This window comes from Elgaria multicarinata, chromosome 12 (genome assembly GCF_023053635.1).
Source record: "Elgaria multicarinata webbii isolate HBS135686 ecotype San Diego chromosome 12, rElgMul1.1.pri, whole genome shotgun sequence".
Taxonomy (NCBI): Eukaryota; Metazoa; Chordata; class Lepidosauria; order Squamata; family Anguidae; genus Elgaria; species Elgaria multicarinata.
This window is the reverse complement of record NC_086182.1, coordinates 22,921,725-22,934,670: the sequence shown is the minus strand read 5'-3', so window position 1 is coordinate 22,934,670 and position 12,946 is coordinate 22,921,725. Positions and strand designations below refer to the sequence as shown.

Here is a 12,946-nt window from a genome sequence, read left to right as displayed (position 1 = left end):
CAGGATCTATACCTTTCTTCTACCCATTGTGCACCCAAGGGTGCCAGAATATGCAGTATTCCATATTTACGGGGCAATCTTATGCATGTCTATGGAGTTGGAGGAGTTCCCCCCCTTTAAACATGCATAGGACTGCAGCATTAATTTCTGAAAGTTTAAATGGTGTGCCAAGCAACCCAAATTGAAATTGCCATACCACCATGAACGTGCCCAATCTTGCCTGATCTCAGAAGGTAAGCACGGATGGGTCTGATTATTATTTGGATGGGGCATCGCATGGGAATACCGGGTGCTACCGGGGGTGGGGGGGCACACAGCTTAGAGGCAGAGCACGCGCTTCACATGCAGAAGGTTCTAGCTTTGATCCCTGGCTTCTCCACAGAAGGCTGCCTGAAATCATGGTGAGCCGCTGCCAGCCAGTGTTGACAATACTGGGCTTGATGGACCAAGGGTCTGAGTCAATATAAGGCAGCTTCCTATGTTCTTAAATTCTGTGACCTATATAAATTATGCAAATTTATTATATTTGCACTATTTCTCTTACCTTGCAGGTTTCTCTGCAAAAAGAGATTGTGAGGAGGGATCCAAAAGGATCCCTCCAAACTGGGAGGTCTGCCTGGCGCCCACCCTATCATCTTTTTGGCACCAGGTTAAGGCATTTAAGGGCATATAAATAGGAATTTGTTTATTTGTTTCTATCAGGTACAGTATCTTACTGTAAGAGTTTCAACTGTTTAAATGGTTTTAAATTTTGTATGTCAGAGATTTCATAGGAGGTTTTTATTATTATTATTATCTTTCATTGTGGAACGCCCAGAAAGCAAATGAGATGAAATGAAAGACCAAATGTGCTTCCAAAGAACTACAAGGTTCCTAGGAGCAGAGTGAGAAATCTCTATAGAGCTGAAGGCTCATGCAACATAGGATGGTAACTTCCACCAAGTCCTACTGAAAGGGTTCCCTGAAGGTCCGAAGTTTGAACACCTACGCTAAGGAGGTGGGAGCTGCTGTACGTTGTTGCATGCCTAATACTCCATCATGCCTTGATCTGTATGAGGCTATGAGAGGGAGAGGGAGAAGAAGCAGCTGCTGAACTTTGCAGCTAAGATTCTAGTGCCTAAATTTGCTGCTGCCTCTTTTCCTCCTCCCTCCCCATCCCCTTTCCTTTAGTATCTTTTTTTTTTTAGATTGCAAGCCTGTGGGCAGGGATTGTCTTAGAAATATTTGTTGAGAGCCTAAAGGGCAGGATAAAAGTGCTATAATAAATGGTGTTTGTTCTTCATTGATCACTAGTGGCTGATGAACACGTCATGGCTGACAGGTGGCAACTGTCCTTCCCCCGCCCACCATCCCCGCTATGACTCATCCTTTGGAGATCTCACTTATGAAAACAATATACCCTAACAGAATTTTAGTTCAAGTAGCTCATACTCTAATCTATGTGCTACCCTGAGGTTACATTTACGCCTGAATTCTAAATGCACGTATTTTACAAGTATATACCACCTTTCCTCTAACAAGTTCAGCTCAGTGCACATGGCCCATCCCAACCATTTTATCTTCACAACAACCCTGTGAGGTACGTTAGGCTGAGATAGTGAAAATCTCAAGGTCATTCAGTAAACATCCTAGAGGAGTGAGGATTTCAACCTAGATTTGATGCACTGAATCTAGTCTGACACTCTAATGGGCAAAAGGTAAATTGGGATTTACTGAATTGAGTTTTACTTATCTATAGCACAAATGCCATACAACACTACCGTATTTCTTCGATTGTAAGACGCAATTGACTGTAAGACGCACACTAATTTCAGTACCACCAATAGAAAAAAAAAGCTTTGATTCTAAGAATAATAATCGCACCCACGATTCTAAGACGCACCCCGTTTTTAGAGATGTTTATATGGGGGAAAAAGTGTGTCTTAGAATCGAAGACATAAGGTATGTGAAATATAGCAGAGCAAAAAATGTACAAAAATGGCAATACAAAATACCAATAAAAGCAACCCAACAGCAACATGTCTTAACCAAAGGTCCCCTGGTAGATTTCTGGGTGATTTGCAGTAGATCAGCAATGGTTTTCCACTCCCAATTGCTTAACGATATTTGCAACGAAAAGGCTTCCCCGTCCCCCCAAACTAGACTACTGAAACCAAAAAAGAACTCAGGGCAAAGAAGAGCAAAGGGCAAAGATTCATGTAGAAGAAGTTCTGCTTGCAAGCTCCCAATTCTGGTAGAGGAAGCAAATTCCTGGGCACATGCTCAGAGGCGCCCTTTCTCAGCACTTTACGTCCATCATTTTGAGCCAGTTTTGCACCGGGTTGCCCAGGTGGTGGAGCTTGAGGTTGTAGCCAGAAACAAAGGAGAACCCCAAAACCTGAAGTCCACCCACCAGTACTAGGGTGACCATATGAAAAGGAGGACAGGGCTCCTGTATCTTTAACAGTTGCATAGAAAAGGGAGTCATTTGTATATATGGAGAACTTGGTGAAATTCCTCCTTCATCACAACTGTTAAAGGTGAAGGAGCTATACCAGAGTGACCAGATTTAAAAGAGGGCAGGGCTCCTGCAGCTTTAACTATTGTGATGAAGAGGGAATTTCATCAGGTTCTCCATATATACAAATGGCAGCTGCTGAAATTCCCTTTTCTATGCAACTATTAAAGATACAGGAGCCCTGTCCTCCTTTCCATATGGTCACCCTAACCAGTACCCCACCCCCTGGCTCTCATTTCCCTGAAAGTAAGTCCCACAAGTCCCACTGATTCCAATGAGAAAACAAAACTGTCACTTCCTTTTGTCAGGATGCAGCTGTCAAAAAGAGGCATCACAGCCTTGCAGGAAAGTAATAATAACAAGAGTTCTCTTCTTAGCTCCCCCCGCCCCTCCTTGGTACAATCCTCTTCCCCGCCCTTCCCTCTGGAGATGGAGAATGGGCTCTTCCAGAAGGGGCAGGGCAAAAGAGGTCGTTACTGCTAGCTCCGCCCCTTGGCTCTGATTGGCTCTCGCCGGCTCCCAATCCTTCCCGAAGTAAACGTTAGTTACCTGCCCGTGTAGGAAGATCGTCTTGTCCCGCGCAGACTCCCTAAGCACTTTCCGGACGGACATCTCAGCTAAGGGGAAGCTGCCGGCGGCGCTTTCCCCTTGGGACGCGGCCGTCCCGTTCTCTCCATCTTTCTCCTCACGCTTTCTCTTCGCGGTGGGGGACTCCGCCATCTCTTCGTCAGGCGGGGAAGTCGCGCGCATGCGCCGTCGCCACTAAAGCTTCGCGCCTTCACTAATAGTCCGTTATCAGAGCGCCCTCTGCGGGCGGGAGGTCTCGGTTACCGACAGCCGAGGACACATTGTCTGAGGCAATGTGCGCATGCGCACGAGTGCAGCCATGTTCCGAACACAGACCTAGGAAATGTTTAGAGTGACAACTGCTAGTTTGGACACGAAACTTCCTGGTTGCTTTTAGACACACTTTTAAATTTTTTCCTCCCAGACCCAAAACAGTTGTATTCAGGAGGTTGAGCTCCATATTGATTTGAATGTAGATGCCTTGCACTTTTAACAGTGCAATCATAGGCATGTCTACTCAGAAGTAAGCCCCGATTGAGTTCAGGCTTACTCCCAGGTGTGTCTAGAATTGCACCATGAATGATTAAAATTAAAATGAAAATTTAAGGCTTTTCTCTCTCACACACACACACACACACATACACACACACACGGCTCAAATTAGAAAAAGTTCTCAATGTTTTTATGTACATTATAAAATGAGGTGGGTGAAGAGACACATGTTACCTAGAAGACAGGGCTCCTGTGTCTTTAACAGCTGTATACAAAAGGGCGTTTCAGCAGGTGTCATTTGTATGCATGCAGCACCTGGTGAAATTCCCTCTTCATCACAAGTTAAAGTTGCAGGAGCCCTGCCCTCTTTTGTATCTGGTCACTAGCGGGCAGGGCTCCTGCAGTTTTAACTGTTGTGATGAAACATGGGTAAATAGAGGGCTGTCGCCTTACCCCTGCCTGTCCAGGATAAACATCATCATTGCCAATGCAAAGCGGCGAAAGCAGCAATGAGTTCAGTGCAATCCAGAAGTGTCAATAATGACCAAATTGGAATCTACGCAAGTCACACAGTCCTCAAGGGGTGATATGGCAGCTTCTGTGTTATACTGTATTTCTTCGATTGTAAGACACCATCAATTGTAAGACGCACACTAATTTCAGTACCACCAACAGAAAAAAAAAACACCCTAAGACACACATGCGATTCTAAGACGCACCCCATTTTTAGAGATGTTTATATGGGGAGGAAATTGTTTCTTAGAATCAAAGAAATAGGTATATGGTTACTCCAAGGCCATGACTGGGCTACTTATTGTCAAATAGAAATGTAATAAATAGCTGCTGGAAACACAAGAAGCTGGATCTTAACTAATGCCAACAGCCAGAGGTGCAGTTGAGACAGGACCTGGGTTCCGAACTCCATGGCCAACTGCAGCCCTTGCTTAAAGGCTTCAGATTGGCTTTCCAAACAGGTTTCCATCATCACTTGCATTATTACTCAATTCTCTGAAGTAGACAGCTAGAGCCTCAAGTCTGAGAAGCACTGAGGAACTGAAACAACTATGGTTTCGTAATGGCTGGTACGTAAGGCTAGGTTTATGTGGCGAACCTCAATAGAAGCCACCAAAAAGCCTGCTCCAAGCATATTTATTTATTTACTTTTAAGTGTTTTTATTCTACTCCTTAGCCAAAATAAAATAAATTAAAATGCTCCCAGAGTAGCATTATGGATAACACCCCAATTCCAGAAATGGTTGAGTGCTCAATCCTACATAATTTGGCCTGCCATTATAGATTTAGGACAAAGAGTTGTATCAGAAATTCCTTTTACTTCCGACCAGACATACCATTTCTACAGGGATTATAGAGAAGGGGAAAAAAGGTACTTCTACCATAACACAGCAGCAACACTTTGAGTAGCATTAACAGTTGATGTCACAGAGTAAAATCAGTTTTCCCCACTTCTCTGCCATGGATGATACAGACGTGGAAACAAACCGAAATGTGGAAACGGGACTGCTTCATAGCTTCATAGCGATGTAGATGAAGGAACTTTTGATTCCATCAAAGGGATGTAAAAAACTTTCTCTCCCCCCTTTTTTAAGTCAATGTGAAGATTCAAGACAGCACCTTAGTAACTATCCCTTTTTCTCGGTGTCTTAAACTCAGGATATGAATCTAGTATGCATGTACTATACAAAGTCCCACATCCAGATAATCTATCTAGAATAGGCCCCAGTTTTTATTGGACATGCAGCTCTAGAAGTTCTTCTGGATTCTAGAATACATGGTGTTGCATTCTTGTTGCCATTTTTTGAAGAAAGTATTGATCCCTCCATATCCGATATTAAAGCATCAATGTAGGTTTAAGAACATAAGAAGAGCCCTGCTGGATCAGACCGAAGGTCCATCTAGTCCAGCACTCTGTTCACACAGTGGCCAACCAGCTGTCAACAGGAAATCCACAAGCAGGACATGGTACAACAGCACCCTCCCCCCCATATTCCCCAGCAACTGGTGCATACAAATCATAGAATCATAGAATAGCAGAGTTGGAAGGGGCCTACAAGGCCATCGAGTCCAACCCCCTGCTCAATGCAGGAATCCACCCTAAAGCATCCCTGACAGATGGTTGTCCAGCTGCCTTTTGAATGCCTCTAGTGTGGGAGAGCCCCACACTACTGGGGCTTAACAAATTACTGGAGCTTAACAAATTAGTGCCAACAGCCAGGAGCGCAGTTGGGAATGGGCCTTGATTCCGAACTCCAGGGCCAACTGAATGTAGCTACAGTGGCACCTTTCATGCATAACAGGGAGATAACAGCCAGCCTGGGGAAACCCCAAGGTAGACAAAAGTACCACCACAACAAAATCTTTAGGGGGAAAAGTGTAAGGGGAAAACCCCCAAACACAGCCTGGTGGAGACCAAGTGTTCTCAGTGGCCACAAAGAAAATGGAAAACTTTAGGGGAGAATGGAATGAAGTCTCGCAGAGGGGGCCCTGCCAACTGGAACAGTAAACAGGGGCACTGCACCTGCAAGGTTTCGTTGCGAGTCCCACATGCCACGATTAGTGTTCCTGTGCTCGTGCTGACCACCAAAATCACCCCAATCGCAGTTATTCCGTTTAGCATCCCCAATGCACTAAGCACCCCAGAGATACCACCAGTCAGTGCTTTCTTTTAGAGTTATTGGAACTTTAACACAACACAGTGTGGAATGGAGAGACGGGTCAGCTCGGGTGAAGAGAAAACACCATGAAGACTTCTTCAGCAAATCAACCCTCGCCGAGACATTCCTTTGATCAAGTCTTTACTTTGAGCGTGTATATATATATTTCTCCAGCCAGACTCCAGTTAGTCTCTTCTGCTTGGCTTTTCACAGAGGTTCTGTAGATCTGAGAAAGACACAAAAATCAATGGTTCAGAAAGCCTCAGAAGTTAGCATCCATTGAACAGCCAAGAAGTGTGCATTTTAAGCAGTTCTGCAATGTATGCCATTGTTCTTACATAATCAACACACTTGTTCACATTACAATTTAGGGCTCAGCCCACTGCTGGATGTGTTCTACACACCCACTGCAAAAATACATAAATCCCATGCTATCTTCACTAGTTTGCTGTTAGATCCTCCAACATCACTTCTGGCTCAGGGCCAAACACATACAATGATACAGGTGACCTGTGAGGGGATCTCCTGACCTTTTCATTCTCTCAGTATTTTAACAATCTATAAATTAATTTTAACTTTGCTGTTTTAAATTTGTATTTTAGCATTGCTGCTGTTTGCATCTTGGTTGTGCTTTTATATTGCATTTTATATTCTGGTTTTATACTGTTGTTTTGTTTTGAATTGTCTCAATTTTGTAAACCGCCCAGAGAGCTTCGGCTATTGGGTGGTATAGAAATGCAATAAATAAATAAATTTATTGTTGTTGTTAGTTTTAAGGCAGCCAGCCAATTAAGGCAGCCAGTTCCAATTTTAATGAGCAGCCTAGCTCAGGGAAGCGGTGTGGAATCCTTTCCCCCGTGCCATCTCCCACTAATCTATACTGCTCCCCCTTAAAATTCACCCAACAAGATGATACTGATGCCATCTTTTCCAGGGTAGGACCAGCTTTGGGTCTGTGCATGTACATGCACAATCTAGATCAAGAAAATAGTATGAGGAGGGAGTTTTAAACACCTCCTTCCCCCAATCAAAGTCTGTGGTTCCTTGGTCGGCAGTTGGTTGGCCACTGTGTGAACAGAGTGCTGGACTAGATGGACCCTTGGTCTGATCCAGCAAGGGCTCTTCTGACGTTCTTCATCACCCAGCCCGCCAGCCATGCCATGCTGGGAATACAGTCCAACACATCTGGAGCAAGGCCGGCTCAAGACATTTTGCCATCAGAGGCAAAGGACAAGCTGGCACATCCCCCAATCCTACATACAAAAGCTGACTGGACTAGCAGTTGAATCTAATCCAGCACCCAGAGGCAACAAGTAGTTAAGGAGGCCCGGCACAAGTTGTGTGCCATATACTTCTCTGTCCTCCAACACACAGAATTTATGCAAAAAGCCAGAAGCTGCCTCCCATCAGGATCTGCCTCCTGAGGCTATCACCTCACACTGCCTACCAGCAGGGCCGGCCCTGATCTGGAGAGTGCCAGGACGGAGAGGTCTCCCATCAAGCCTGCTCAACATCTCTCACTTGCTGATTACTTACAGCGCAACACTGTCTCCTTGATCTGTTTGAAGCTTGTCTCTTGGAGCACAACACTGATATAATAGATGCAACGGAGCTCCCTCGGGTAGTCTCTGCGGTCCATGTCCTTCAGCACAGGGATGGTGCGCCCATTCGCCATGGGCGCCTCAGTCAAGGCGTGGTGCATTTGGTAACGGCACCAGGGATCCGTGAGGAAGTTGGGGGTGATTAGCAGCACCCAGCAGTGGCTGTTCTGGACGGCGTCACACAGCTCCGTCACAATGGCACCCCCTACAAGAGCATCCCGTGGCTGAAGGAAGCAGCGGAAGCGTTCGGGCTGGCTCTCCAGGTAGGAGACCAGCTCCTCCACGAACCCAAGGTCGCCCTCGTTGTGGCAGATGCAGACGTCGTACGGCTTGCTCCAGCGCTCTCTCTCATCGGAATTGCTCACGCTTACCTGGGAGGCAGAGGGCCGGTCCGTCAAGCTGCTTGTCGAAGAGCAAGAGCTGCTCACCGCAGGAGGGGAGGGCGACGAATATTTAGAATCACTGTACGACGGTCTACTGGGGGAATTTGTACTTTTCCTAGGCTTCTGCAGTAACGCTTTGAACCAGCCTGCAAATTGAGCAATACAGAAGCAAAGAGTAATCAATTGGGGGATTCAACTTGGGCTGCAGAACCGCAGGCCCAGGGATTAAATTCCTTCCCTCCATTCTTTAAGGTGGAAATGCCTGTCCTAAAGCTTAGTTACCAGCAGCAAGAGCTTGGCAGAGCAATGTTATGGTCCCAGGGACCGTAGAATACATTGGAGTCCCCCTCCTGAAATCATAGGCACACCTACCCTCCGTTCCTCTTCTGCCGCTGGCACCCCGCCATGGGAAAAAAATCTCCGAGGCTGATTTTGTGACCTCAGACAACTTTAGGGAGGGAGAAAAGGTGATGTTCCGGTGGACCAGGAAAGGTGGAGATAGAGGAGGCCAGGATGTGCTGGATCCATGGTCTCTCAAGCCCTGCCCCCCAGCAGAGTGATTCCTCTAGACAGGGTCAGAGGGAAAAATTTGCAAAGGAGGACAAAGAGATAAAAGTCACCTCCATTGTTTCTCCTCTTCTGTTGGCAGCAGCCTGGCAGGGCATACAATAGTGGCAACCCAGCTGGATTGCGCCCCTAAGCTAAAATACATTGGGATGTTGGGATCCGGCCCTTTTCCCTTCGGACCCACCCACCACTGGAATGTGGTCCTTGAGAGCTGCTTCGAAATGGAATTCAGCCTTCAGATTGAAAGAGGTTCAACATCCCTGGATTAAACCGAAGTCCATTCAGGCCACTGTCCTGTTTCCATAGTGGGCAGTCATATGCCTCCCGCTGTGCCAATGGGGGTCCCCTCTTTGTCCCTATAGATGTGAAGTAGAAAAAGTAGAAGAAAACCAGGAACAAAACCCTTTTCTTCCCTATTTTTTCCCTCAGAGTTTTTTTTTTTTTTTTTTTTTTTTTTTGGAAAATTTGGCGGGGGGGGGGGGGAACAGGTCCCTTCCCTTCCTGGCTGTCACCTTTCCCCAAGCCTTCACATCTCTATTTGTCCCCAGCTTCCAGAATTCAAAAGTATTTCATTTACTTCATTTCATTCGTTACATTTGAACTGCCCAATGCTCAAAGCTCTCCGGGTAGTTCAAAATCCGAAAATACAACATGAGAAAGCAAAGTCTTAAACCAGGAGCAGGGCCTTCTCTGCTGTGGCACCCCGGCTGTGGAATGGGCTCCCTAAGGAGGTTCGCTTGGCACCTACATTATATGCTTTTAGACGCCAGGTGAAGACCTTTTTATTCTCCCAACATTTTAACAATCTATAAATACATTTTAACATGGTGTTTTAAATTTGTAATTTTGCATTGCTGCTGTTTTTATCTGGTTGAGCTTTTATATTGTATTTTATATTAGGGTTTTATACTTTGAACGGTTTTAATTTTTGTGAACCGCCCAGAGAGCTCCGGCTATTGGGCGGTATAGAAATGTAATAAATAAATAAATAAATAAAATTTAACATACAGAAGTTGCAAGCAGATTGAGATGGTTAAAAACAATTCACAATAAAACTAACCAGACCCGATTAAACAAGTAATGTTCGAAAGCCCCCTCATATGCTGTCAAACGCCTGGGAGTAGAAGAAAGTCCTAACCTGGCACCAAAAAGACGGCAATTACAGCTCTTCTGTGTTTTGAAATACCTCCGTGATGTTGCCATAGCTGAGAGGCCTTGGTTTCGGAACTAACCTTGAAGTTCTACTCTGAGCACAAAAAAAGGATGCCTCTTTAGCAATGCCATAACACCTTTTGTATAGGTGGTTTGGTTTAGGTATAGGTGGCCTATACCTTTTGGTATAGGTGGCATTGCGTTGTCCTCTTCCTGGCTAGCTCCCCGTCCCTTACATTATCAGAACCTTCTGCTCTTCTTAAAGACAGGAAATAAGACAAGAGAGATCATTTCTGCCCTTAAACCGCTTCACTCATCCATTCCCCTAGACCAGGGGTGTCAAGTCTTTTTCAGCCAGGAGGTTAAATTCAATTTCGGAGACGCACTCAGGGGCTGCATTCCAGTGATGGGCAAGGCAAAAGGGGTGAAGACAAAATCCCAGCATATTTTAGCTTGGAACTCTTACTGCCAATAACTGAGCCTTTGGAAAGGCAGTTCAATCTTGGGAAATGGGGTAGGTGGGGGGGACATAGAGAAACTACGAAACAGCTAGTGGTCAGGTGTGAGGAAAGGGGCATGGCCCTCCGTGGAACTCTGGAGAGGCAGATCGGGAACTAAATCAGGCTGGGTTTGGTCCATGGGGATTAGGTTTGATACCTGCCCTGGACAGTTTGCTCAATTTTTGCAGAACTTTTAACACGGCCGATTTCACAGACCTGAAACGTTGCAACTTCACAATGTTAAGGCGTTTTCTCCCACCTGCCACTAATGGTGGCAACCCGGATCGAACTTACTGGCTGCACCTTTGGGGCAACCAGATAAGAAAAATCAAAATCTACGCTGCAATTATAACAAAAGGAAGCGCATGCGTTTGTGAAATGCGAAAAGGTTAGTATCCGTACAGCGAAAGACAAAAGTGAGATAAAGTGTAGGGAAAGAATACACAAACACACACACACGCACAATGGGATTTGCTTACTCACCTGACATATCAGGAGCAAGTCTCAACTGAGAATTATCCACATCTATCTTTCTTTGCAGCTTGCAAGGCGGAGAAAAGGCTTGATAAAGTTGTTCTGTTCCTCCTCTACACTGGAATCTAACCTGGGCCAACTTTGAGGGTATAACTTAACCTACCTGCAACCCCAATAGGAAGAAAACAAAACAGGATTGTCACATTCACTGGCTTACAGAACGCCAGAAAGCTCAGTCAAAAGTGAAAGTTGAACACAGGCTGGGAAAAGTGGAAACATTCTAAAACAAATAAAAAGCCAAAACAGCCATGTTGGTCCATGGGGGGGGGGGGGGGGATGGCCAAGGATTCTCCGTTATAATCACAGGAAGCTGCATAATACCAGGTGAGAACATTGGTCCATCTAGCTTATTATTTATAGTTTCAAGCAGAAGATTTTCCAGCCATACCTGGAGACTCCAGGAAAAGAACTTGGGACCTTCTGCATGCAAAGCACTCAGTGGCCTTTACTTCCAAGTAAACACACTTAGGATCCCACTGCACAATAAAACAGTCATCTCAACTCTGGTCAGAGGAAACTAGAAAGAGCATATTTGTGTGTTTTTTCTTTGTTTTTAACCCCCCCCCCCCCAAAAAAATCTGTTTTTCATGAAAAGATAAAAACAACAATAACAACAACAACCATCCTGCACCATTTTATAGTCTCCAATGTAAACTTAAGTTACTACTCTAGAAATTTTGCCATTTGGCCCGAGAGTTGATTTTACATCTGGCACCGGACAATTTCTTCACTTCCTTCTTAATTCGGGTCTTTTATTCCTTTTTCTTTCTTTTTTTTGCGGAAGGAAACCAGCAATGAATTTCAACGGTACGGCCTGCAAATAGGGCAACCCAATTTTTAAAAAATAATATATATTTTTTTAAAAAAAAAAAACATTTAAAAAGTGCAAAGTCCTAAAGCTAATTCAAAGGAAAGCATCCGAAGGATCATGGCAAAGAATCCAGAGCAGCACATTTTAGCGGGTTTAAAAAGAAAAAAAAATAGCCCTTTTCTTGGGTTTGTAACTACTAGGAAGGAGCCGAGACCCTTTTGGGCGTCCCCCGTGCCAGCCTGCGCCGGTTTTGAGTGGTGGAGTAAGTGAAACTAAATCAAAACAAGACGCGGAAAGAAAGACATCGTCAGAGATACAAGAATTACTCAAAACTACACCCGGATTCAGAAGGGATTATTACTAACCCCCCAAACCAGTAAGTGTGGAATTTTGCCGTGGCATTACAGCTGGATTAACCAACCTTTATTCTGTCGCGATGGCTGGAAACCGATTCGGATTTGGGTGCAATTTACCGAGGCAGCGAAGGCGCGCTCGTTTCTGCTTGGGAAGGAACTCGGCTGTTTCTACTTCCCTCTTCGTCTGCGTGGTATGAACGCAACACACCTCGCGTGCCTTTCCTGCGAGAAACCCTCCTCCCTCCGCTTTTCTTTCTCTCTTTCTTCAAAGCACATTTATTCACATTCCCGGGTTTCAAATGCAAACCGGTTCCTCCCCCTATGATCCGCGTTTGTTCCCCATTCAGGTCGATTGGACTGCCCGCCACCCAAGTAAGGGTGCAAAGGATTGCAGCTGTTAATCTGCAATAACCAGCGCCCTGAGGCTGCAATCCTCTGCACCTTTACTAGAGAGGAACCCCATTGGGATCAATGGGGCTTCCTTCGGAGTAAGCATTTATCCGACTGGGCTTTATATGGCCTTTCAACAGGTATACATTAAACGGGAGTGGGTGGGTGGGATTCCATCCCAATTTGTTATTAGAAAGTAATTATTAAAAATAATAATAGCTTATTGCATTTAAGCAATCAGTTATTGCTGACAATCTCTTTTCTTTTAAAGTTGTTTTCAAACGAGACACCTGCGCTTGACTTTGGGAGCAAAGCACCCCTCTAATGAATTGTTATGCATGTAGCACTTGGTGAAATTCCCCCTTCAACACAACAGTTAAAGCTGCAGGAGCTATGCTAGCGTGACAAAAGAGGGCAGGGCTCC

At 45.1% G+C, this 12,946-nt stretch overlaps 2 protein-coding genes across 3 annotated transcripts in view; both read right to left on the bottom strand.

Annotated features, from left to right (window-relative positions):
- Positions 1–3,247, bottom strand: part of DCPS (decapping enzyme, scavenger) — a 72,429-nt gene extending 69,182 nt beyond the window's left edge. The window contains exon 1 of the mRNA XM_063139483.1: positions 3,047–3,247. Within this exon, the coding sequence (XP_062995553.1) occupies positions 3,047–3,247 (201 nt within the window). The remainder of the gene's footprint in view (positions 1–3,046) is intronic.
- A 2,986-nt stretch (positions 3,248–6,233) lies between these two features.
- Positions 6,234–12,482, bottom strand: TIRAP (TIR domain containing adaptor protein). 2 transcript variants are annotated; one of them, XM_063138913.1, is made up of 4 exons: positions 12,198–12,482; positions 10,915–11,068; positions 7,765–8,358; positions 6,234–6,454 (listed from the first exon to the last, which is right to left on the bottom strand). In XM_063138913.1, the coding sequence occupies exons 2-4, from the start codon at positions 10,919–10,921 to the stop codon at positions 6,414–6,416; spliced, it is 642 nt and encodes a 213-aa protein (XP_062994983.1). In that variant the 5' UTR covers positions 10,922–11,068; positions 12,198–12,482; the 3' UTR covers positions 6,234–6,413. The 2 variants fall into 2 exon arrangements, with proteins under 2 accessions (XP_062994983.1, XP_062994984.1); XM_063138914.1 differs by lacking the exon at positions 12,198–12,482 and having other exon boundaries at positions 10,915–11,164.
- Positions 12,483–12,946: the final 464 nt, after the last annotated feature.

Coding starts and splice junctions, on each gene's coding strand:
- TIRAP (XM_063138913.1), bottom strand. Junction 6,455..7,764: donor CAAGGAGACAGTGTTGCGCT/GTAAGTAATCAG, acceptor TGTCTTTCTCAG/ATCTACAGAACCTCTGTGAA.